The 26,682-nt window shown below is 44.0% G+C and overlaps 1 protein-coding gene across 2 annotated transcripts in view; it reads right to left on the reverse strand.

The window, feature by feature from the left end:
- SLC44A3 (solute carrier family 44 member 3) overlaps window positions 1-26,682 on the reverse strand; it is a 73,790-nt gene that overhangs the window by 32,611 nt on the left and 14,497 nt on the right. For both annotated transcript variants that reach the window (XM_073356997.2, XM_073356996.2), the window contains exons 5-9: window positions 23,120-23,213; window positions 21,342-21,511; window positions 18,740-18,829; window positions 17,712-17,836; window positions 16,000-16,186 (exon numbers count right to left, since the gene is read on the reverse strand). In XM_073356997.2, coding sequence (XP_073213098.1) covers window positions 16,000-16,186; window positions 17,712-17,836; window positions 18,740-18,829; window positions 21,342-21,511; window positions 23,120-23,213 — 666 coding nt within the window. The remainder of the gene's footprint in view (window positions 1-15,999; window positions 16,187-17,711; window positions 17,837-18,739; window positions 18,830-21,341; window positions 21,512-23,119; window positions 23,214-26,682) is intronic.

The following is a 26,682-nucleotide window of genomic DNA, read 5'->3' on the forward strand; positions in this document are numbered from 1 at the left end:
CCCATATATCCCATGTATTCACTTTTCTTCAGTAAAGTTATAAAATAGAATCCAGCTGTTTAGTTCAGCAATATTTACTAAAGCACACAACTAATTTTGAGAAAAATATTCTCATAGGTCCTAATGCCTCAGTTTTAAGTCAGGTCACTTTTACAGTTGCCAGTAAAGACAATAGGATCTGTGTTTGAGCAAGAATTTAGGAGAAACCAGGTTAAAACTTCAGGATCTGCTCTAAAATGAATGTTTGAGAAATAAACGAAAAATCTTCATTATCAAAATCTGAAATCAGATAAAGGTAAATTACAGAAATGTCTAAAAATTAAGTTTTCACTTATGAGGACAACAGCATTATTATGCGGACAAAGCACAACTGGAGTTGCAGCGAGCAAGGGATGCAAAGGTTAACAAGAAGGGTTTCTACAGGTACATTAGCAATAAGAAGGTGGTCAGGGAAAGTGTGGGACCCTTACTGAATGGGGGAGGCAACCTAGTGACAGATTATGTGGAAAAAACTGAAGTACTCAGTGCTTTTTTTGTCTTGGTCTTCACAGACAAGGTCAGCTCCCAGACTGCTGCACTGGGCAGCACTGTATGGGGAGGAGGTGAGCAGCCTTCAGTGGTGAAAGAATAGGTTAAGGACTATTTAGAAAAGCTGGACATGCAAAAGTTCATGGGGCCCAATCTAATGCATCCGAGGGTGCTGAGGGAGTTGCCTGATGTGATTGCAGAGCCATTGGCTATTATCTTTAAAAACTTGTGGCAATCGGGGGAGGTCCTGGATGATTGGAAAAATGCAAATATAGTGCCCATCTTTTAAAAAAGGAAGAAGGAGAATCCGGGGAACTACAGACCAGTCAGCCTCACCTCCATCCCTGGAAAAATTATGGAGCAGATCCTCAAGGAATCCATTTTGAAGCACTTGTACGACAGGAAGGTGATCAGGAACAGTCAACATGGATTCACCAAGTCATGCCTGACCAACCTGATTGCCTTCTGTGATAAGCTAACTGGCTCTGTGGATATGCGAAAAGCAGTGGATGTGATATATCTTGACTTTAGCAAAGCTTTTGATATGGTCTTCCACAGTATTCTTGCCAGCAAGTTTAAAAAAGTATGGATTGGATGAATGGACTATACGGTGGAAAGAAAACTGGCTAGATCGTCGGGCTCAGTGAGTAGTGATCAATGGCTTGATGTCTACTTGGCAGTCAGTATAAAGCAGAATGCCCCGGGGGTCTGTCCTAGGGCCAGTTTTGTTCAACATCTTCATTAATGATCTGGATGATGGGATGGACTGCACCCTCTGCAAGTTTGCGGATAATGCTAAACTGTGGGGAGAGGTACATACAATGGAGGGTAGGGATAAGGTCCAGGGTGACCTAGACAAATGGGAGGATTGGGCTAAAAGAAATCTGATGAAGTTCAACAAAGACAAGAGCAGAGTTCTGCACTTAGGACGGAAGAATCCCATGCACTGCTACAGCTGAGGACTGACTGGCTCAGTGGCAGTTCTGCAGAAAAGGACCTGGGGTTACAGTGGACAAGATGGTGGATATGAGTCAACAGTGTGCCCTTGTTGCCAAGAAGGATAACAGCATATTGAGCTGCATTAGTAGGAGCGTTGCCAGCAGATCGAGGGAAGTGATTATTCCCCTCTATTCGGCACTGGTGAGGCCACATCTGGAGTATTGCATCCAGTTTTGGGGCCCCCACCACAGAAAGGATGTGGACAAATTGGAGCGAGTTCAGCGGAGGGCAACGAAAATGATTAGGGGGCTGGGGCATATGACTTATGAGGAGAAGCTAAGGGAACTGGGATTATTTAGTCTGCAGAAGAGAAGAGGGAGGTGCGATTTGATAGCAGCCTTCAACTACCGGAAGGGGGGTTCCAAAGAGGATGGAGCTAGGCTGTTCTCAGTGATGGCAGATGACAGAACAAGAAGCAATGGTCTCAAGTTGCAGTGGGGGAGGTCTAGGTTGGATATTAGGAAATACTATTTCACTAGGAGGGTGGTGAAGCACTGGAATGGGTTACTGAGGGAAGTGGTGGAATCTCCATCCTCAGAGGTTTTTACGGCCCGGCTTATCTAAGCCCCCTGGCTGGGATGATTTAGTTGGGGTTGGTCCTGCTTTGAGCAGGGGGTTGGACTAGATGACCTCTTGAGGTCTCTTCCAACCCTAATCTTCTATGATTCTATGATTATACTAAAAGAGCAGGGAGAGAAAGATTGATGGGAAAGGTTAAAGATATATATGCACCATTGAAACAAAACAGAATGAAGTATATGTTATAGCTGTGACAAAACTAGGTTTTAGAATATTAAACAGACAAAATTCAATCCAAAAGTGAATGACATTGCTTTTTTTTTTAAACAGAATGTAGATATCTTTAAGATAACAAGAACTCTAAGGCTGTTTGCATCAGATGTGTATTCTTGAACATGAACACACATTTATATCTAATTATGCTAGCAAATTTTATTTCCACTTAAGTTGACGAGACGTGAACGTATTTCTTAAACAAATGAGGGCCTTACACAAAAGCCTAAAAGTAGCTACACAAAATTAGTGATGCACCGTCCCAAATGCTGAGTTCGAGTTAGACACTCCTATTTATAATTCCTGAATTTGAACTTTTGTTTGGGGGCGGGAGACAGAAACAGGATACTTTTTGTGGAAGGTCACTGGATCTGGAACTTACTCTCTTTATCACTTTGCCAGGGCTCAAATTTGCTGACCTTAAGGATACATCTCTAAGGGTGAGCTGTGGATATTCCTTGGTACTAACTTCCAGTACAGCATTGGTGCTGTCAATGTCAACTCTGTGAGTAGGGGCATGATAAGGAACTGTCCACTGATGTCCCTGCGGCCCGTGCTGCTTCCCACAGCTCCCATTGGCCGGGAATGGCGAATCCCAGCTACTGGGAGCTGCGGGCGGCTGTGCAAATGTAAACACACTGTCTCACGGCCCACCAGCAGATTACCCTAATGGGCCGCAGGTTGCCCACCACTGGTCTAGTGAGTAGAGCTGAGAATTGGAAGTCAAAACAGATGGGTTCTACCAAATTCAGGTAAACCTTGTTCTCATTGTTCCTTGGATCAAGAGTCATACCCTGCAACATGATGCAGCTGGACTAGACTACTAAAAAAGTTCATAGGTTGTAACACAGACTAGTTAATTGTTGCCCGTGAGGCAATCCTCACTGAAGTGAAGACAGTGATGCATGCACTGGTTATTTCATGTTCAGAAAGATGTCTGAACAGGAAAGCACTGTCATGAGCTGCAGGCATTTGAGAGAGGTTAGGACTGTGCACTGCTGTAAGCATGTTCATTCAGTGGAATACTGCTACTGAAATTTGGTTCTAATGTTTTTTAGACCTGTGAAAATTCAAGTTACTTTACAAGTGGAAAATCCTTTGATACCATTTCTCTCTTTCCCCCACCCCACCCTCTTTTTTCTTTTTTTTTTTAAAAAGCAGACCCAAGAGTTATTTTTCTTTCTCAGAGAACTCTGAAATGGAGCACATTTCCACATACCATCAAAGTAAATTTCATCCCATGCACTGTACATTTGTGTCTCATTTTGTATTCTGAACATTTCTCAACTCCATTAACTCTTCCAGCAGTTTTAGGCTCCTATGTTCTTACAACATGTACAACTAGCCAAACATGCTCATATATCAATTGTAATCATGACCAGCAGCAACTGTGCAATACAGTGGATAAGATAAATGGAGGTCTCTTCAGCATTCAATTTCATTTGAAGAGAAGTCATTTCCTTCAGTAGCAGAACTGAGGACTTTTTCCTGGTGTTCAACCTTTACTTTTGAACATTCCTATTATGCAAATTGTTAGGATATTTTACTTCTGTGCCAACAGACTGGTTAAAACAATTAATGAATGTCTGCAGCACAAACAGTAATTTCATTGCTCTTAACACCCACTGCCATTTAAAATAATGACTAACAGTAACAGCCTTGGCTAAACAGAAATTGTCATGGGCTAGTATTGTGTGCATGTGTATCATTGCCCTCTGCTGGATGTCATCATGTGTCGGTGATCACTTTCTTTGCTGAGTAAGAGGAGCCAAAGATCATGTGTAGTATTCCCTCATGGTGTCTGTCTGTGCCTGACTGATACCCTTTGTATCTATAATTACCAGGCACATACAAATCTGATGACAGAATAATGCATTATATTATGTTTCACATATAAAGATGAGAGTATATTGATAGCATGGATCAAACAGCAAGGATCTCTCTGACATCCTATTAAAAAATACATTTCCTTTCCTCGTCATTCCAGTGTGATCTGGTCATGGAGGCACAAAAAACAGAACAAAACCCCAGAATATGGTTCTACTTTGTCTGCAGTATATTTTTCTTCCAGCAGCATAATCACAGCAGAGAAGTCGTTCTCCGAAAATCAGTCCTGCCACTGCAGCCATTTGCCAATTCCAAGTGGTTAATAAGTGACTAAAATCCCCATTGTTGGGCCATGACATTGCAGAAAGCTGCCTAATCTATATATACTTTTCTTTGCATCAGAGTAACAAATCTAATACTTCAAAAAAATGTTAGTCAGATACCAAGATGTTGCCATAGCATTTTCAGAAAGACTTTGAAAAGTTTCTCCATCTGATTCACTAGCCCAATACTACAGCCTTATATCAGTCACAGCCAAAGAGATGCACAATATCAATATCAAACAGTGTATTTTGTGACTTGCAGACTTCTGTCATACATTCTACGGGAGTGGCTATTGGGAATTTTTTACTGATGTCTGGAGAAACCAGAAGTTTTAAACGGTTGGAACTCCTAGGAACCGGAAATCATATTTTCCTCAATTAATCAATTCCACTGTGGGCAACAAAGAACAATTGGCCAGAAAGTACTAACTCAGAACTGATTTCCCAGTTCTTGCTACTATGAAAATATTTTCCACTTTTAATGCTTCCTGCTGCAGAGTCAGGAAAGGTTTCACCATTGTTCTATAAAATTTGTGTTTCCTCCCAACTGAATTTACTTTGTAGCTGCTCCTTTTTCACACATGAGAATATACAATTAAGTTAGCTGGATTTAGTTGGAATATCTTGGATCTGACAAGAAATTTACTTTTACCACTGGTTTATCTGCAGCACATCTTTACTGTGATAGTTGTACTCCTCACTATACTCAGAGATACATTTTCATTATGTGAAAATCTCGCCTAGCACTCCTATCTTACACTTATGCTCAGTATCCTATTCCTGATGTGGATTTCACTGTTTCTGCCAAATTCATATATGAGAGAACACACATTACAGTACCACTACTGGAATACCACAAGGCCATTTCTAGTTCTACAACAAAACAACCCTACTGGATTTTCAAAATCCTCACTGAGCTCCATTCTCATTAGAATACATAGTTACAACCGGTGCCACTTGATTTTTGTGCTAACTCCAGTCTCTTGCAATTTGGCATCTCATCTGGCATTTGTCCAAGACATATAGATTTGCAGTACACTTCGCTTCAGCCGCTCTTACAGCCCCTGATTTAGCAAGGTAGTTAAACAGGTGCGTAACTTTAAATATACAAGTAGTCTCACTGAAGTGAGGCTGCTCATGTATTCAAAGTTAGGTATGTGCTAAAGTACCTTGCGCAACCGGGGCTATAGTTATCTGATCCTCCCAAGGAGTTAGCTTCTTCTCAATGTAACAATAGATATTAAAAATTACATAAACAAGGTGATCTGCATGGATGGATAAAGATCAGCTGCATCACAGTTGAAACATGGATCAAGTGCCTCAGAGTTACAAGATGCACAGAGGTTGTAAATATTACAGAACTGCAAGAAGCACAAGGGAAACCTTAACAGGTGCAACACAGTAGCAATTCAATTTCATTAGCCCATCTCCTCAAGCTGCACATAACTAAAAACAGCTATTTGCTGAAAAAATGTAAATATATATGATATCAGAAAATATTTTGAGAATGATGTTAAGTCCAAAGTAAAATTAAGTGGGCGCTTAGCCGAAAATTAGAAACTGCTATGACGGAAAGGTAAAGATTTTACAAACTGAGCCCCTTCTGAGAAACACAGAAGGCTGGAGTTCTCAAATGACCAGCACCTGGAGGTTCAGAGCAGTATTCTGATCTCCCTCAAAAAACCCAGAAACAACAGAGAGCAAGAAAAAGTTTTCTTCCATTTCCACAATCAGTTGATTCCAGAGAGAGTGGAAAATACAAAAGCTGTTCTGATAATACACTATGGAATACGAACCTTGTAAAACCTAGATGAGATTTTATATTGAAGAGTGTATTTAAAACAAAACAAAAAATTATTTTTTTTTGCAGACTGTCAAATAAAATACTATTTATTTTAGAGTAGGAAGATTTACCCCTACTGTATGGAGTTGTTTCAGATTCTATACCTCCCCCAGAAACCCCTGCTAACTTTTTGCCATTTTACAGTAAAATTTTCTTTGAAAAAATAAGTGTTTCTCTCCCCCCACATGCAAGAATAATACAGAATTAACAGAGAAAATTGTGAAATTGGCTTGCACAAAGTTTGCCGTCAATTGCACAAAGTAAACCTATTTTACTCTAATTTTAGGTGTTATTTGAATAAGAATCAGAAAATATTAAGCTATATAATTGCTTACATAAATGTATACAGTTAGTGTACCCTCCCAGGTAGCAAAAAATGTACCAAATCTAGTGTAAAGGTTCCAGAGTTAGTTGTAAATCAACATGTTGTAATGGTATCATCAACCAGTGAGAATGCACCTTAGAAAATAGCTACAAAACAAGGAAAAGTTGATTAAAATCAATTATTTAAATCAAGGCTTTCTCCTTGGTCATTTAAATCATGATTTAAATTGCTGATTTATATCATCTTAATTTAAATCAATACACCCTGTGAAGAACTATTACGTGGCCCTGACCCAGCAAATGACTTAAGCACAAGTCTAAGTGCACTTCTGGATTAGGGCCAACATGAGTAAGAGTGTCAGAAACTGGCTCTTACAGAGCATCATATGGATTTAGATATTTAGAACTTAATAATTTTGAAATATGAACACCTGAACTGTTTCCTAATGGTTAGAGCATGGGATTGGGAGTCAGAATGACTATTATATTCCTCATTCAGACTATCCTCCTGTGTAAAAAGGATTTTGAGAGGCTTAGTTGTTCTCTGTAAAGCACTTTGAACTCCTCTGATGACAGTACATTAATTTTGCACTTATGTTAATCTTAATAAAGTATGACAATTGTGACAATTCAAGCAATGATGAAAGATGAAAAAACGGATACCTATCTTTCGTAACTGCTGTTCTTTGAGATGTGTTATTCATGTCCATTCCATTCTAGGTGTATGCGTGCCCACATGCGCAGTCGTCGGGTGATTTTTGCCTTCGTGGTATCTGTAGGGTTGGCAGTGGTGCCCCCTTGAGGCCACACACATGTGCTGGTATATCAGGCTCTGCTGTCCCTATGCAAAAATGAAAGGTTTTTTCATTTTTTCTTCTTCGAGTGCTTGCTCATGTTGATTCCATTCTAGGTGACTCACAAGCAGTGCCAATGGAAATGGGCTCGGAGTTCACGGTCTTGCAGCACTGCCCTGCCGAAGCCAGCATCGCCCCGGGACTGCTGGGTCAGCGCATAATAGGATGTAAATGTGTGGACAGACAACCAGGTAGCAACTCTACAGATGTCCTAGATCAGCACCTGCGATAAGGCGGCACCAGATGATGCTTGAGCTCTAGTCGAGTGCGATTTGACTATTGTCGGTGGAGGCACACTAGCCAGCTCGTAGCAGTATCAGGGATGCAGACTGTGATCCAGGATGAAATCCTTTGAGCAGACATAGGCACAGATATTCTGTCTGCCACCGCCACGAACAGCTGCACTGGCTTTACGGAACAGCTTTCTCCTATCGATATAGAAGGCCAACGCCCTCTGGACGTCCAGTGCATGTAACCTGCACTCCTCTTTGGATTTATGGGGCTTCAGAAAGAAGACCGGTAAGAAAACATTCTGGCCTGTATGAAACTGGGAAACTACCTTGGACAGGAACGCCGGGTGTGGCCGCAGCTAGATCTTATCTTTGTAGAATACCATATAGTTGTGGTTCTGATGCAAGCTCTGATCTCAGACACTCTGCAGGCGGGCATATCCGCCGCCAGGAATGCAACCTTCCAGGAGAGAATGAGAAGAGAGCAGGAAGCCAGAGGTTCGAAGGGAGGCCCATGAGCTTCGACAGCACGAGATTCAAATCCCAGGGAGGGACAGGATCCCAGACATGAGGGTAAAGAGACACTCCAGACCTTTCAGAAACCAGGGAGTCATGTTGTGAGTGAAGACCGACTGCACTTGGAATGGAGGGTGGAAAGCCAAAATAGCAGCCAGGTGGACAGTGATCGACAAAAAAGGACAAGCCCTGAAGTTTGAGGTGCAGAAGATAGTCTAGGATCACCTGCAGCAAGGCCCGCTCGGCCCAGATGTGCCAATCCAAGGCCCAGCACATTAATCTTTTCCACTTTGCCTGATAGGTCACGCTGGTGGAGGGCTTTCTGCTACCCAGCAAGACCTGGTGCACCTGGGTCGAGCATTCCTGCTGGTCCGGATTCAGCCATGCAGCAGCAGCCAGGCTGTCAAGTACAACGCCTCCAGGTTTGGGTGCAGGAGACTGCCGTGGTTCTGGGACAGGAGGTCCAGCCAGAGAGGGAGCCGCAATGGCTCGGTTACCAAAAGTTCCAGCAGCATGCCAAACCAGTGCTGGCGAGGCCACTTGGGGGCTATCAGGATAACCCTCGTCCTGTCCTGTTTGATCTTCACGAGAACACTGTGGATCAATGGCACTGGTGGAAAGGAGTACATCAGGGCTCCCGACCACAGAAGCAGGAAAGCATTGGACAGGAACCCCTGTCCATCTCCTGGAGTGAAGAGAACACGTGGCATTTCCTGTTCTGGCGGGACACAAGCAAGTCCACCTGAGGAGTTCCCCACTTTTGGAAGATCATACTGGCCACCTCTGGATGGAGCAACCACTTGTGGTGAGACAAGAAGGTCCTGCTGAGGTGATCTGCTAGCACATTCTTTGTGTTGGGCAGGTGTGTGGCTACCAGATGAATGGCATGCCGCATACAGAAGTGCCAAAGGCTGAAAGCTTCTTGACAAATGGCCAACAACCTGGCTCAGCCCTGTCTGTTGATGTAATACATCGCAGCAATAATGTCTGTAAGTACCAGCACCACCTTGACCCTCAGGTGGGGCAAGAAAGCCTGGCAGACCAGGCAAACCGCTCAGAGCTCCCTGACATTCACATGGAGGGACAGATTGTCCCGCAACCATCAGCTCTAGGTGCTCAGCTCAGCCAGGTGGGCTCCCTAGCCCAGGTCCGAAGCATCAGAGATCAGGGTCAGCAACAGGGACGGGGTCAAGAAGGGGACTCCTTCCAACACTGACCCAGTGTCCAACCACCAATCCAGGGATGACAGGATGTTATCCGTCGCCAGGACCACCCAGTCTAGAGTGTATCTGTTTGGGGTGTAAACCAACGCCAACCATGCTTGCAGAGGCCAGAGGTAGAGCCTGACATGACTGACCACGTATGTACAGGCGGCCATGTGGCCCAGCAACTACAGGCAGGTGCGAGCCGTGGTGAGCGGGTGGTTCTCGACATGCAACATCAGGTCCGACGTGGCCTGACAACACGCCGCCGGGAGGAATGATCTGGCTCATGTGGGGTCGAGAACTACCCCTATGAATTCTACGCATTGGAGTGGCCTTAAGGTGGATTTTTTCTTGTTTATCAACAGACCCAGGTGGTGGCAGGTGGAACGCACCAGATCGAGGCTTCTCTGTACTTGATCCCGGACCTGCTCTTGATGAGCCAGTTGTCAAGATACAGGAAGACCTGGACCCCTCGACGTCTGAGGTAAGCAGCCACTGGTGCCACACATTTTGTAAAGACCCCTGAAGCCGATAAGAGGCCAAAGGGAAGTGCTGTAAATTGGAAATGGCATTCACCCACTATAAAATGGAGGAAACGTCTGTGACCTTGGAATATGGAGATGTGGAAATGCCCTACAAGTCGAGGGCAGAGTACCAGTCTCCCAGATCCAGGAAAGGGATGATGGAGGCCAGGGAGACCATGTGAAACTTCAACTTTTTGAGAGACTTGTTGAGTAGGAAGTAGTGGGAGAATCGTTTCCCTTCATGTACTGAGTGACCGCCTCCACCACCCCCAGGTGCAGGAGGTTCTCAACCTCCTGAATGAGGAGTTCCTTGTGAGAAGCATCCCTGAAGAGGGATGGGAGGGAGGGGCGGCCGAAAACTGCAGGGTGTAACCATGAGAATCTATGTCCAGCACCCAACAGTCCAAGGTGACTTGGGACTAGACTGAACAGAAGAGACGAAGATGGTGGAGGAAAGCAGGGCGGATCCTGGAAGGTGACTGGGGCATCACTCACGTCCGCACCCTCAAAACGAGCCATTCTGGCCCCTGGAATGTTTTGCTGGGCCAGGCTGCACGGGTGAGTGGGAGGAGGAAGGGTTACAGCGGCTGAAACTAGCGTCTCTGTGTCTTCTTTTTGCAGATCCTTGACGAGAGCGCCACGGTCTAGGCAGCAGGGGCGACCAGAACTACTTTCTCGCAGGCTGCAGTGTATGCACGCCCAGTGAGTGAAGGGTGGCCCTGGTATGCTTTAGCCCATGCAGCCTTGCATCCATCTGGTCAGAAAAAAGACCATTCCCATTGAATGGGAGGTCCTAGATGGATGTCAGCATTTCTTAGGAGAGACCTGCAGCCTGAAGCCAGGAGCTGCGCCTCATTACCACTGCAGACGCGACTACCCCGGCTGCCGAGTCCGCTGTGTCCCACGCCATCTGAAGTGAGCAATCTGTCAGCCATAGTGCCCTCCAGGGTGCCAAATTCCTGGGCCAAACCCTGTGAAAGGGATTCCTTGAACTTATGGAGGGATTCCCATAAAGTTCTAATGGCCCAAGAGGGCCTGATGGTTCGCCACCCAGAACTGTAAACTGGCCGTCGAGTAAATTTTTTCCCCCAAACAGATCCAACCATTTGGCCTCTTTATTCTTGGGGGTCGAACTGGTATGCCCCTGCTTGTCTCTTTCATTGGCCGCAGAGACCACCAGCAAGCCTGGGGGAGGGTGGGTATAGAGGTATTTAAACCCTTTGGCCAGGACAAAGTATTTCTTTTGGGCCCTTTTTGATGTGGGAGGAATGGAGGAAGGAGTTTGCCAGAGGCCCTCGGCAACCTTGAGGACACCGTCATACACTGGTAGCGAGACAAAGGTTGGGGTAGAGGCTGACAAGACATTCAACAAGGTGTCTGCCTACTCAGCCATTTCCTCCACCTCCAGGCTCAAGTTCTCAACCACCCAACACAGCAGGGCCTGGTGTTCTTTGAAATTGTCCAGCAGGCTGGCCCTCGAGGGTCTCGCAACCACCTCATCTGGGGAAGAGGACATGATTTCACCACCAGGGAAGGCTCCGGGGCATCTTCCCCTGTCTGGGAGGGAGGCTTAGGGGTGGGGACAGTGTCCTCTGTCTTGACCACAGATCATGCCTCATGCACAGAGCCTGGTGCCATCAACGCCGCCAGCTGTTGCTTTGAGGTGGCGGCTGATGAGCAGTGTGAAGGGGGCATTGCCACAACCAGCATTCCCCATGCGCCCCAATAAGGCCACTGGCCATGCTGCCAAGTCAGCGCTGTTGATGTCGATGCAGCCTCGGGTGCCCATTCGCACCGGTGCAGTCTAGGTGAGGGGCTGAACTGGGCTTCCGTGCCAGAGGAATCCCTGTCCGGTGACCACAGTGGGGCCATCGACGCTTGGGTCTGTTGAATGACTGTTGTTGTTGGAGAACAGTGCCCAGTGCGAGGTGATCGGTGCTGGTATCAGGAGAACCGGTGCCGGGGGGACTGGAGACGCAACAGAGAGTGCTCCCACGAGGCAGGTGACCGGGCCCTGCGCCGAGAGGACGATCGGTGTGAGGGTGAGCAGCGTTGGTAGTACGGAGACTGGCGTCTTGCTCTAGGTGATGCACGTTAAGACAGCGGTGACCGCAAATGTGAACGAGCCCCAGAGGGTCTGGGCTGCTTTGTCTAGGGGGATCAGTGGCACTCCACTGCCCCGTTAAGGGTCTTAGCGGCTGGCTTGCCCTCGTGGGGAGCCTTTGCCGGTTCCTTAGGCGCATGCTGCATTGGTGGCACGGGCGGAGGCCTGTGTTCTCTCGGGGAATCTATGAAGGCGCTGGTACCACCAGAGTTTTTGGTCCCATGCTGCTCCCAGGAGTCGGTGGTGGACCTTTCATGGAGCTAAAGGCCTCGACCAGGGAGGTACAAGTGCACAGCTCCAGAGTGGCCAGGGGGCCCAAAGCAGGTCCCTTGCCTGATGACCATGGCCCTTTTTGCCCAGTGCTGCGGAGTCATGCTTTTTGGTCTTCTTTTTGGGCACTGGAGCCAGGGGCGCACTGCGCACCGAGGCTGAGGTACATGGCGAGTCCTGATGGGGCTGCACGAAGGCCGGGCACAGGGTGGACTCCATGAGGAGAGCCCGTAGCCGAATATCCTGCTCCTTTTGTGTGCAGGGCCGGAAGTTCTTACAAATTCGGCACTTGTCTCTAACGTGTGACTCCCCTAAGCTCCTGAGGCAGCTGCAATGGGGGGTCACTTACAGGCATAGGCCTGCTGCAGTCCGAGCAGGGATTAAACCCAGGAGACCGGGACATGCCCCTCCTGGGGCAAAGTCCCTGCTGGGACCCTAACTGCTAACTATTAATTACACTTAACAACTACATAACACTAACTACTAGAAACAAACTACTTACAAGGCCCTAAGGCTCGAAGTCAGTAGACAAAAAAAACCCGCTAGCCCTTGCAATGCAAGGAAAGGTGCTCTGACTAACCACCATGGGCGGTAAGAAGGAACTGAAAGGGCGTAGGGTCAGCGGTGCCTGATATACTGGCACGTGTGCATGGCATTCAAGGGGGCGCCACTGCTGACCCTACAGATACCGCTAAGGTAAAAAATCTCTGAAGACCGTGCACCTGGGCGCGCACACACCTAGAATGGAATTGACTTGAGCAAGCACTTGAAGAAGAATGAAAATGAGTTACTCAATAGAAAGTTTTTCAAACTACATTAATGGCATCTAGTGGATTATGGGTGTTACTACAGTTTTCTTTTACTCAACTGGTAGTAACAAACAAGTATCACTTGAATTATTAACAATAGCCACTGTTTAACTTTGATGTACGCCCATGCCATAATCTGATTAGAAGCAGAATTAAAGCTCATAAAAGCTCACTTGCAATTAGGAAAACTAATGAACACATGGGTTGATATTTCTGTATCTACTTAACACCTACTTTAACACTCATACTGTCACTTTAGTTTGTTTTAAGTAACATGCACATTCTCACTATAAATATTAATACTTTAACTGGCTAAATGGCTGAAAATTACAACTATTGACACATCTGTTAAAAACAACCCAGGCACAGGACTGAAAACAAACTCTTAATGAAGTATACAGCAATACTCGGGAAACACCCAACTATATCATCTTGCACTTCTCATCAAATTGATCCTATTACACTAGCCAAAATATTTATAACCTCTACCTCTCTTCTGTATCCCAAAGAGACTAATAACCTTTTTAAACACGTTGGACTCACTTGGCATTTTCCGAATTTAGATTCAACAAGGACAAACTTCACACACAGTCTTTTGTTGCACATTGGAGACTTACAGTAAAGGTTCCTTTGGGTTTTTGTGCATTCTCTCATAGTCAGCTCTGCTTAAATGAAGAATGTTTGTGTTGTTTCCTCTAGCATTCCTGGCCATTAGTATTTCAAATTTAGTGTATTCTGATTCATTCTAACTAACAGCTACCAGCTTTACTAGAGTTACTGTAGTTTACCTGACTAATACCTTGTACTTAGATCTAACTTCTGACCAAATAGAGCTGTTCAAAAACTGCATGAAAAGCAATCCTATACTACCTAAAAATGAGTAGTTACACCCATACAGCTTAAATGCATAAGCTTTATCCAAATTAATAAAAGGCCTTAACCCAGAGGTGGGCAAACTACGGCCCGCGGGCCACATCTGGCCCGTGGGACTGTCCTGCCCAGCCCCTGAGCTCCTGGCCGGCGAGGCTGGCCCCTGGCCCCACCCCCACTGTTCCCCCTCCCACACAGCCGCGCAGGCAAAAGGGCTGCAAGCTCCTGCCGCTCTGAGCGGCATGGTAAGGGGGCAGCGGTGGGGGGGGGGTTGGGTAGGGGGTCCCGGGGGGCAGTCAGGGGACAGGGAGCGGTTGGATGGGGCGAAGGTTCTGGGGCGGTCAGGGGTCGGGGCACAGAAGGGGTTGGATAGGGCATGGGAGACCTGGGGGGCCTATCAGGGGGCAGGGGTGTGGATAGGTCGGTGCAGTCAGGGGACAGGGAGCAGGGGAGGTTGGATACGGGATGGGACCCCAGGGGTCAGTTTGGGGCAGGAGGTCCCAGGAGGGGGTAGTCAGGGGACAAGGAGCAAGGGGGGGTTGGATGGGTCAGGGGGCGAATAGGGGCAGGGGACAGGCTTTTGGGGGGGCACAGCCGTCCCTAACCGGCCCTCCATACAGTTTCACACCCCGATGTGGCCCTCGGGCCAAAAAGTTTGCCCACCCCTGCCTTAACCTGATGAAAGCAACCCACTACCTAAAGCTCCAATGGCCTCCTGAGCTATACCACTGCACTGACCATTCACAATTCTGAAAGGGGTGCTTCCCTTTCAGTAACAACCACATAGTGCAGCATCTGGCATTCCCAGGCCACATGTGACCAGCACAAATAAGGCACAAAAATTACAAGCTAAGACGAGTGCTTTGAAGAAGCATCTAGGATGACATCTCAAAGCAAAGTAAATCTGTCCCACAAGAACTGATGTTCAGTTTGGCAAGAAAGATTCATGAAGAGCCTACGGGGGCTGAAAATTTGGTGCCACTGTGCCTAACAACTTTGGAGAAACAGCAAGTCACCTGCCAGACAAATGCTTCAACCAAGTGCTTCTGAAATACCTCAACAGTTGGGGATGGAAGAGGAAAAAGGGGAGAAAGAGAGAATCTCTCTACAAATCTGCAGAGCTTTCCATCAAATGCTGGGAAGAGATATTCAGAATAATTTTACATCTCTCACAGGAGGGAAGGCACTTTCCTGTTGTTCCCATAGTAGAAACACATTAATTGCACAACTGCTGTACTAAATCAAAGCACTCCCCCCTTTCTGTTATGCTCCCCATTTACAAAAAGCAACAACATAGTTTGGATCTGGAATGACACTTTTTATCAGGAGTGTCCAAACTGCGGCTCTTCAGAAGTTAATATGCATAGGTGCTGACTCCGGGGCTGAAGCTCCACTGCTCAATCCCAGGCCCTGCCCACACTCCACCCCTTACCCCAAGGCCCCTGCCCCTTCCTGCCCCCTCCCCTGATCCTGTTGCACTCTTGCTCCTCCCACCTCCATCCCAGAGCCTCCTGTACACTTCGAAACAGCTGATCGCGGCAGGCAGGAGGCACGGGAGGGAGGGGGAGGTGCTGATTGGCAGGCCTGCCGGCGGGCAGGAAGTACTGGGGGGAGGGGGACTGCTGATGTATTACTGTGGCTCTTTGGCAATGTACTTTGGTAAATTCTGGCTACTTCTCAGGCTCAGGTTGGCCACCCCTGCTTTATATTATGAGACCTAAACAAGAAAGAACAAAAGTAAAGTCTCCGTGAGAGTGCACAAATGTGTTTCTCCTCTAACATGCTGTATTATCTTTGACTCACAAAACAGCAGCTACTTCTGCAGTACCCTTAGAAATGCGAAGGTGAAGTAAACAGAAAACAAGATCATAACAGATATATTACACCTTGTACACTAACACCAACATGTTCTGTGTTTAAAGACCAAATTTTAAAACAAGATAGTGTACACCCATGACCATGATAAAATACAACTACTTACCTGCAGTTCCTAAGCTAAGTAGCACAGCAACCCAGAACACCCAGAAGAAAATGAGAATCAAAAAGGTCCATAGTGGCTGGAACAGTAGGGAAGGGACCCTGCTAATTATTTTATTAGCAACCCAAAAGAGCTGTACAGTCAGCTGAATCCTCTTCCTTAGTACAAATATGAGGGAAAGTAGAACCATCTATTAAAAGAGATGAAAAACAAATCAGAAAAATACTAAACTAGGAATTTCTTTCTTAAATTATCAGAAGTTGTCAAATTTTGTAGGGGGAGCATGGTGCAGATTTCACAAAGGGACCGCAGGAGAACATGTCTTTTCATAAAATTATTATGCACTAAATCTTTAACACTGAACTGCAAACAACACCTAAAAGACATAGCACACTGGAAACTATAAAACAATAAACATTCACAATAGAAGCTGCTTCACCACTTTTCTAGTCTGCTCTACAAAGATGCCAGAAGCTCTCAGAAGAGCCACTGGGAGCAGATGATGTATTTGGAATTCTACAAATGGCAAATGTATTGCACCTGAACAAATCTGCATCCAAAGAAACCTTTTCTTATTCTTGTATTTAGCAAGAGAAGAGGTGCAGTGCCCACCGTCTGATAATGTACAGAGAATATGCAAGCAAGCTCCAGTGTATATCACAATAATATTGGTCATTTTAACACAATACAGACTGTTCATTGTGTGCAACCACATTTTCTTTTAAAGAAACATTAATGTAACTGACTCATTTCCCAACAATATATGAACTATTCACACATTCATACTGGGCTACGATGCTAAATAAGGTGAAACATTCATTTCAACAGCATAAAGTCATACTAATCAGGTTGTGTGGTGAACAGGAGGTGGATGACTGGAAGGCAAAAATTTAGCACTACAGCTTGTGGCCAGCAAACTAAACAGCAGCACTAAGCTTCCACCCCACTGCAATGGCTGTTACCTTGTACGTGGCACAAAGGAGCATGTTGGGTCCACAGGATTCACATTTCCATGGATCCAGTGTCTCTCTGCTCACTCAGCCCCACCATTAGCTTAACTGAGGATGGCCTATAGACCCACACTGCAGCAGTGTGCCAAGGGCAAAAGTCCTGCAGCACAGCTGCTCTGCTGGCATCGTCCTACAGCCCTAGCACAGGGTTTAAGTTTGTGGAGAGCCTTGTACAGACTCTACATGATACAGGTGAATGTCCCATAAAATGTAAAAAAAGGATTAAATAATTATAAGCAGATCTTATTTGGCTGCAAATGGAAAGCAGAATGCACCTGAGTGCAATCCACAAAGGGATAAACTGACCATGTCATGGTTGAATCACCATCACACAGCCTCAGTTACTCTCTACAGTGGAGTCAAGTATCAGAACGGTAGCCGTGTTAGTCTGGATCTGTAAAAGCGGCAGAGTCCTGTGGCACCTCACAGACTAACAGATGTATTGGAGCATAAGCTTTCGTGGGTGAATACCCACTTTGTCGTTATTCACCTACGAAAGCTTATGCTCCAATACGTGTGTTAGTCTATAAGGTGCCACAGGACTCTTTGCCGCCTCTACAATGGAGTTTCCACTTTTCTATGTCAAGCGTAAATAAAGGAGGGAGCACGTGCACTCACATTGCTATAATATAGTTTTATTTCAAGGTTTCAGATTACCATCTCTAACATTAAGCTCCCCAAAGATCATTCTGTAAAATTTCTCACCGTAATCACGGTAGATAGGATAGCAAATCCAAGTAAAAATTTTACATTTTCCTTTTCAGTTTCCAGTTCTATGCTTGGGTCGTTGGTGTAGTCATAGTAGAGCCACCACAGAACACCTGAGACAACTAGAACAAACACAAATCCATGAAGGTGCAGACAGTGCTTCACAAGTGACTGGCAAGCTAATGCACACAGGTTATGGCTCTGTTACCTTCTCCTCTTCAATTACAAATTAACTGAAGAATGGAGCAGTGTAGCACAAAGTGAGAAACATTAGGTATAAATCAAGGGTTCTCAAACTGGGGGTCAGGACCCCTCAGGGGCTCTCGAGGTTATTAGATGGGGGGGTCACGAGCTGTCAGCCTCCACCCCAAACCCCACTTTTCCTCCAGCATTTATAATGGTGTTAAATATATAAAATGTGTTTTTAATTTACAAGGGGGGTCGCACTCAAAGACTTGCTATGTGAAAGGGGTCACCAATACAAAAGTTTGAGAACCACTGGTGTAAATGCACATATCTGTGCTCACAGAATAAAATGGTGTGGCTGGTTTGCTATTTTGAAGTCAAAGCCAACATTAAGTCTGGTCTTCTTGCAGCTTTGAAGTTACAGCCTCATTGCAAGAGATAAACATAACTTATAAGATAGCTCACATTTCAGGCTTTGATCATTCTTAATAGTTCTTTCTTTATAAAGGATGCATTGTTAAATTCTCTATTTAAACTTTGTTGGAAACGTTAACACTGATCATACTCAAATCATTTGTCAAAAGAAATACAATCTACAGACATCTATAAATAATTGAAATAAAACAAACCTCTCAGCACCCTGATACTACAGCTAGATCTGCATAGTCAGACCTTTTCATCCACACAGAGAAAGGGTCCAGCATGGATCCGATTGCAGGACTGGGACCCAATTTAGCTTACTGAAGGATACCAGAGGAGAAACAGGTTTGCTGTTTTTTCCTTTATGTTTTTCCTTCAAATGCGTTACTTAAACACCCATTATAAATAAATATACTTACATAACAATCCAAACACAACTAGTGTCACGAAAATATGGATCAGAAGTGTGGTGATGAATCTGAAGGTTAAAACCATTATTAAAGAGAAGGCTGGAAAATTAAAAAAAATATATAGAAAGAGTTAACTTCAGATGACTGTTATGATCTATTTAATCAGACTAATTATTTTACAAAGAAAATTTAGTTTTTTCTACATTCCAGATTTTTTATACTTGTAAACACTGATCTCAAAAGCAGAGACCAATAGGTTTTAAAACTGAAGAGATTCTGTTTTGACCAGAAATGTTCCAAAATCAGGCCCTAAAATGACCAGAATTAGTAATTATGTAGAATAGTCAGGTTCTTAGGGTAAATTCATTACTGGCATAACCCTTGCCTTCTGAAGTCCATTCTCTCTAGGATGGATTTACCCTCTGTTCTCTCATTCTGAAGCTAGTTTTTGTTAATTTCAACTTACTCACGAAACATGAAATCAAAGCTATCAAACTGCTTTTTTTTAATGCTGAAAATGTAAAATGTAAAATTACAATTACCTATTAATAACTAGCTTAATTACTTTAATACTTATAGGCATATCAAAATTTTTCAGTTTACATGAGTAAGACTGTTACCTTCCTGTACTGTAGCTGTTGCTCTTCAAGGTGCGAGTGCACATGTATATTCCACTCAGGGGTCCATGCTGAGTGCACCAAAGCCAGAGAACTTTGCCTAGCAGTACACTGATGGGGCAGCGCTACCATAAGGGCGATCTCCTCAGTCTCTCTGTTCATCCCTGTGGTTCCAATCTACTGATTCAGTATCATAGTCAGATTTCACACCCAGCACTAAACAGCCTGCACCTCACAGCATGGATGCTGCATGGCTAGACAAGGAACAGGAGTGCTGTTCTGAAGCCGTTCGACAGGTTCTACTAAGGGCTACCTATCTGGCTAATGGAAACATTTTTCAATCTGATCCCTAGGCTGCAGGATTCTACCAATACAATCCTGCATTCAGAACATTCTGGAGCAATTGTTGCACCTCCAGTCCTCTGGTCCGTCTCTCAGTTTGTGGAGGGTCCATTTGGCAGCGATTCTGGCATTTCATCCTCCATCCAAAGCAAATCAAAGTCTTCTCAAACTCCATGGTAGTCAGATTTCTGAAAGGATCACTTCTCTTCCCACCCGTGCAGGAAGTGATTCCTCACTGGAACCTTAGCACTGTGTTGGAGGACTCATGAGTCGTCCATTTGAGTCCTTGGCAACTTTGTCTTTTGGTATAGTAGAGACAGAGAATCAGTTATTTGTGGCCATAACTTCTTCGAGTTGAGTTAGTGACCTGCAGAGCCTCATGGCATATACCTAGTATAACCAGTTTTTCAAAAACAAGGTCACTTTGGTGCCACATCTTAAGTTTTTATCTAAGGTCGTGTCAAAATTTCATCTTAATCAGACAATATTCACCTGTATTTTTTCCCAAACCTCATTCAAGCGCTGATGAACAGCTTTTTCATTCCTTGGATGAGACACAATGTTTGGCATTTTACTTGAAGGGAACTAAACCATTCCGTTCATCAATTCATCTTTTAGTTTCCTTTGCAGATTGCATGAAGGGTCTATTGGTCTCCATGCAGATGACTTCCAGGTGGATAACTTCCCGTATTAAAACAGCTTATGGGATAGCTCAGACTTCGCCTCCCCACAGGTTAAGAGCTATATGACTAGGTCCGAGGGGCATCGGTCACATTTCTCAGTGGTGTTTTCACATTGGACATTTGCAGGGCTTCTACTTGGTTTTCCATACATACTTTAACCATATATTACATTATTATAATGGAGTGCAGATCAGATGCAAATTTTGGGAAGGCAGTATTAAGCAGACTCTGAGCCCCACTTCCTTCTGAAACTACTTGTGAATCACCTGAGTGGAGCACACATCTACAATCACTCGAAGAAAAGACTGTTAGTTACAGTACAGATAAGTGTTGTTCTTCAAGATATAGGTGCAGAAGTGTATTCCACGACCCACCCTCCATCGCCTCTGCATCTGAGTCTCAATTCTTAATGTTTGGTGAAGGAACTAAGAAGGGTCAGAGTGCTCTTAAACAGCTTGGGAAGGAGCTAATGGCCAGAAGGCACCATCCCTACAGGTACTACTAGGTAAGGTTCTCTGGCTTTGATGTGCTTGGCACATGCACACTCAAGGGAAATACATGTCTGCAATCACTTGAAGAAGAAACTACTTTCTAAGACCTCAATGGCCCCCTAAGAACGGCAAGAAAAGAGGAAATAGTATATATCATTAAAACACACCTCATGCTACGATAAATTCTGATTTTATAACTTTTTCACCTAAAGTTTTTAATGGAGTCAGACAAAAAATCAAACAAGTGATGCAGAGTAAGTTTCCAGTCTGGTTTCTATAAATCTGAATTTCATTAGTCTACTAAATGTCTTGTGAAAGCAAAACAGCAGTTCTCTCTTAAACAAAACAAATGTTTCTATGCAGCAAATATCAAGCGTCAATATTTTTAAAAATTGCATTATTCTTCCTACAAAGGTTTGAAACATGAAATTCTATTTTAACAATTTTTTTAAAATCCCTCTTCTATTCATAACTTTACCTAGTGCAAGGACACTCAGTCCTATTACAGTATCTCTTCCTGCCATTATTCCACTCAGAATACGATGAAAAGCATCGACTTCATTTACCACATTTATCAAGATGGACGCAAACTGCGAATAGCACTCAGGGTTTTGTGGAACACAGCGATTAAATAATGGGAAGGATTTGCTGGAAAGTTAAAAAAACAGAGGTGGGAGAAAAGATTGATTACTGGAGAGTAAGGTTTCAGATACATTCAGGGATCAATCCCGCAGTCCCAAAACAAGTGCAATTCCCAATCAAGTTCCTGAATTTTGTTTATATGTTGTATTATGTTTGCTTGCTTTTTAGTAAAAATGAAATACGTTAACACTGCCACCAAAATAAAGAAACAGTTCCAAATTAAAGTAAGCAGTTTATGCTGAATTTGGAATATTCAGACTGAACTTTAGGCTTCCCCTGAACTATTTCAGATTGTCTCAAAACACGTTTCAGAACTTAAGCCAACATACAGAGATCATTTCACCCTACCCACTAAACTGCAGCCTTCTAAACTTCTGGGATAAAATAGCACAGCCAATTTAACAATGCACAGCAACACTGCACAGTAGTTTATAACGGAAAGTGAGTATCTCTACCTGATTAAAACGATGGGAGAGATTTAGGAAGGCAGAACATATTCAGCTAAATTGGAATTTGCTCAGGTCATTGTGATTAATACTCCTACTCTTAGGAAGAGAGACACAGGATCTTTCATGGCCACAAATAGTCGGCAGGTCAGTTATATTTCATCTGAAAGACAGCACGTCTATCAGCATAGTGCCTTCATATGAGGTATTGGTTCACTATTGACTCAGGAACAGTACCATCTACTGAACACCAACAGTGTTTTCTGCTCATTTTTGGGCTCCTATTCAAATATGAACTGGGCTTGACTTGATTAATTTGGGAGAATGGATGGAATCAAAGCACAAGTTAGTACGGCTGTAGTAATAAGTATAGGTATTTTCAATACACACACAAATTTTGCAGAGTGTTTAAGATATTCCAACAATCTTTAGGGTGTATTAAGCTAGACCTGACCAGCTTAGAATACAAGTAGCCCAGTCAAATATTTACATATAAAAATAACGTTATTTGGCATTGTTAGCCAAGTGTCTTAAATGTACTATCCCTCTAGTCTTGGCAATGCTACACTAAGCCAGCAAGAAGGTTTTTTAGATCTCAGAGAAACTCATGTGTGTGTCTAAAAGGACACAGCAGTCCATCAGCATAGTATGCCTCCCTAATTAATAAGTAAATGGTGACTGTTACTAGGGAAACTGCTTCGACCAGTTTTGCTTTTATGAGGAAGTATCACATACATAATAGAAACTGTTCTCGAGGATTTCACGCTGCAGAGAGGAAATACAGATTGTCAAAGAAATAAGTGTGAGGTGCCCTCTTTTCAATTTATTTCATGGTTCACCTCTGAAAGGTCTCTCATGCTCTTTTCCTCACTTTCCTTTGTGCAGCGGAGTAGGGAAGCATAAAGAGTCCAGTTCTGTGCCTTCAGGAGGCAATGGGACTTCACTTGAGCACATGCTTAAGAATCTCTGCTGAACAGGGGTATGAACAGTGTGTGTGTGTGTGGGGGGGTGTATAAACATGAGAATTCAAAAATATAAAATCAAAGATATTAAACAAAGTAAAATCATTCTGATGGTTATGCATCAAGTGAAAACACAAAATGGGAAGGACAGTCTTTGAAAAGTTGTCTTGAATAAACAGTGCAGTAAAGCACCCTGTAATTCTTACCTTGGTGGAACTGGCAGTGTGGGACAAAGCTCAGCTGCCTTTGGATTTAGTGTGTAACTGGATATGTTCAAGTTATAAACACAAAGGCAAGAACCTATAGAATAAAAACCCCACACATGGTAACCTGTTATTAGTTCACATCCATTTCTGGGCAGAAAACACACTTCTTAAAAATCTAAATAAATAGCACTTAATTGCATGGCTGCTCAAATCAATTGCTGTTTTCAAGATTTTGTGCAGCATAATAAATATTAATTAGCAAAACTGCAGTGTTTTTCCTCAATAATTTTGTATTTAAGTAAAAACAAAAACAAAACAAACAAAAAAAACCCCATGATGCTAAACACTGTTCTGTTTAGGAGACAGCTTAAAATCTTATACAGTCCAGATAACAGTTTCATGAATCAAGATCAAACCCCTATCTGTTCTCTACAGAGAGTAATATTTTCAGTTTTTCCCACTTTTATCACTAAATTGTTGTAACTTGGTTTAGGAGAAGCAAGTACAACCAACTGAAACACTGGAAACCCCAAATTTCACTAAACTCAGATGATTATACTATTTTCTTTTCTCTCATTTCTCATACCTCCAGAAGCCTCCCCTTAGGGCCAAATTCAGAGATGTGTAACATGGTATAAATGAGACTTACTTTATACCCATTTGCTGGGCAGACCAAGCTTAGCCTGAGAAATTCGGCAACTGATCTAATAGAAGGTCACTCTAAAAATAAACTGCAACCAGCAAGTCCTTTAGTTGTCGCGATTTACTTTGCCACTGGAAATGGTCTTGTTGACCAAGAGTACATAAGTTGGTATGGAACTGCTCCTCCACCTTACAAATTTCTGGCACAGTTTAATAAGTCCCAGAGTAATAGGGGAATGGTGAAAGTGACAGGTGATGGACACCGCTGGGAGTCATAGTTGTGAACCTGCACGTGGGTAGGTCAAGACTCTGCATTGACTTGGGGTGATACTGTAGTCCAGCAGCATCTTGATTGACTCAGCTGCTCGACTCAGGAATAGCACAGTTGACCTCAATCAAAGAAGGGTGCTAAAAAAGTTCTCCTGAAAATTGCTCAACCTGAACAGCCCACTGAAGCTGGAGGACATCCCATCACGCAGTCAAAATTCAAACAAGCCTTGAAAAGTTTCCTTTGTTTCAATGTTGCAAGGTGGACTGTTTGTAAGCTGCTTTACTGTCCAAACCAAACTAATGGTCCTGCCCGGTGGACTGCTTCAGTTGCTCAAGAGCTTGAAGGATATTGTATCCACATTGCAGCTCAGAGAAAGATGTGACTTGCTGAAGAGGGTCAACTGGCTGAGGAGCATGCTAGGTATACTTTCTTCTGGAAGGGACACCCACAAAATGAGCCAACACAGGAGCTGGCTTTGCAATCAGAAGAAATTGTGTCTCTTCTCTGGACAGCCTACCCATTCTATGAACGACAGACTGAGAACTCTGACTGCCTCAAGAGGTGAATGTTACGCTTCAACAATCAGGTCTTACACACTAACAGTGATTAACTCTGATGAGGGTGTGACATTTTGGAGTTCAACCCAGACTAGTAAGGGGTTGTGTCACCACCTACCCTGCACCTCTGGGTGCTTTCAAAGCTATGCTTCTGTGGTTCACAGCCTTGACACCAACAGCCTGCACACAAGCATGCAGGTCACACCCGGGCTTCCACCGCCCAGTTACTATTTGTAGAATGACCTTAATACTTCTCTGTCCTGAATTTCCCCAAAATCATCTGCCAATCTGCTGAGGGCCCCAGAACTGAGTTACTGTATTACCCTCTCTGACTCAACAAGTGAGAGTTTTGCTGCTGCTAAGCTGTATGACAACTCCCTGACACACCAGCTTGTGTGCCTTGCCAGCAAACTCTTCAGGGCTCTGCCAGCCCAAACCTTGCCCTATAGGTAACAAACAGTGAACCCCAACTCCCAAGTTCCCCAGAATGCCTCCCTTCAGCGTGCAGCCCTCTCCTGGAACATTCACAGAACTTAATAAGCTCTTTGCTCCTTCAAAGAGACCATGCAGATCATTAATTTAACTGGGGTTTGACAAACACACTAATTTCAGTCACAGCTCTCAACTGGTTTATAGTAAAAGTAAAACAAGTTTATTTTAAAAAGGGCTTAGGATTAAGTGATATCCAGTATAAGGAATAAAGACACAAAAGACTACAAACAAACAAACAAAAGTAAAAATATGCTGAAAATTGTTTTAGTCTTAGAAGCAAGTTACAATCTTTGCCTAAGCAGGTTTCTCACCAAACTAAGTTCCCAGAAGACTTCAACCCCTTTGGCTGAAGGATCCAGCTCTGGCTCTTTGAATCTCCCAAGTGATGGACAACTCACCTATCCTTTTGCCCTCCTTGTATCACCACAAAGTTCACTGTATCTGTCTCAAGAGCCTAGAAGGCTTCCTGCTGTTCTTCCCTTCTTGTGGATTTCCTATCCTCATGCTAATTTGTATTTAAATGGGGCTTCCATTGTTTTGATTCCACACTGCTTAATTTACATTGGAGACAGATAGATAGCTGCCCTTCCTCCTGTCTGGAAGAAACCCTGTTTTTCCCTGTATTTGATCACAGACTTTAAAGCATAATATCAGTGAGTATCCATAATTCCTCCGAGAGTGTTAATACATACATTTCACAATGATATTAATCACCAGAGTGTCACTGGCTTTCATAAAAAACCTTACTAGATACAATTTTAGAATACAGTAATATTGTATACAGTCAGTTGATTCAATTGCTTATCATTTGAGGTTCAGAACCCTGTCTTTATTGTTAAGAGGCTACCTCCCCCACTTGCTAATTTGATACCTTTTTTTAACCTTGCATGTAAATGTACATTCACTGTCTCTGCCTGATGACCAGGCTTGTCAGATAAGGAAATGACAAATTCCTTTGTCTGAGGCAGACTGTGCTTATGTATTGCTTGCCAAACACATTTTAAGAACATATTTCTAGTGCATATTTATAACTTTGTTCACATCCCATACATAAGTCACACAGGAATATTAATGAGGATATATTACATGCCAACTTTGGAGCATATATCACGACTAAGGATACAATTCTGTCACAGAGGTCATAAAGATCATGAACTCCATGACTTTCCGGGACCTCCATGACTTCTTCTGGGGCAGGGCTGGAGCAGCAGACCCTGGAACAGCTAGCGAGTGGCCAGCCCTGGGGCCGAAGGAACAGCGGCCGTGGTAAGCTCTGGAGTTGTTGCAGCAGCAGCCAGCCCCAGAACCTCAATTTGGGACAGTTCCTCAGATCTGTCACCCAAGAAAAATGGCTCAGGTTTGGGAATCTCCCTCACATCCTCAACAGTGAAGACCGATGCAAAGAATTCATTTAATTTCTCCTCAATGGCCTTATCGTTTTTGAGTGCTTTGCTGAGGCAGCTAATAACTTTGGCTTCACCATCAGCCCAACAAAAACCAAGCTTATGTACCAGCCAGCTGCTCAACAGCCTTACCAAGACCCATCAACAAGCTTGGAAGGTACCAGGCTCCAAGCCATCAAACAGTTTACTTATCTCGGC

This window comes from Lepidochelys kempii, chromosome 8, assembly GCF_965140285.1.
Source record: "Lepidochelys kempii isolate rLepKem1 chromosome 8, rLepKem1.hap1, whole genome shotgun sequence".
Taxonomy (NCBI): domain Eukaryota; kingdom Metazoa; phylum Chordata; order Testudines; family Cheloniidae; genus Lepidochelys; species Lepidochelys kempii.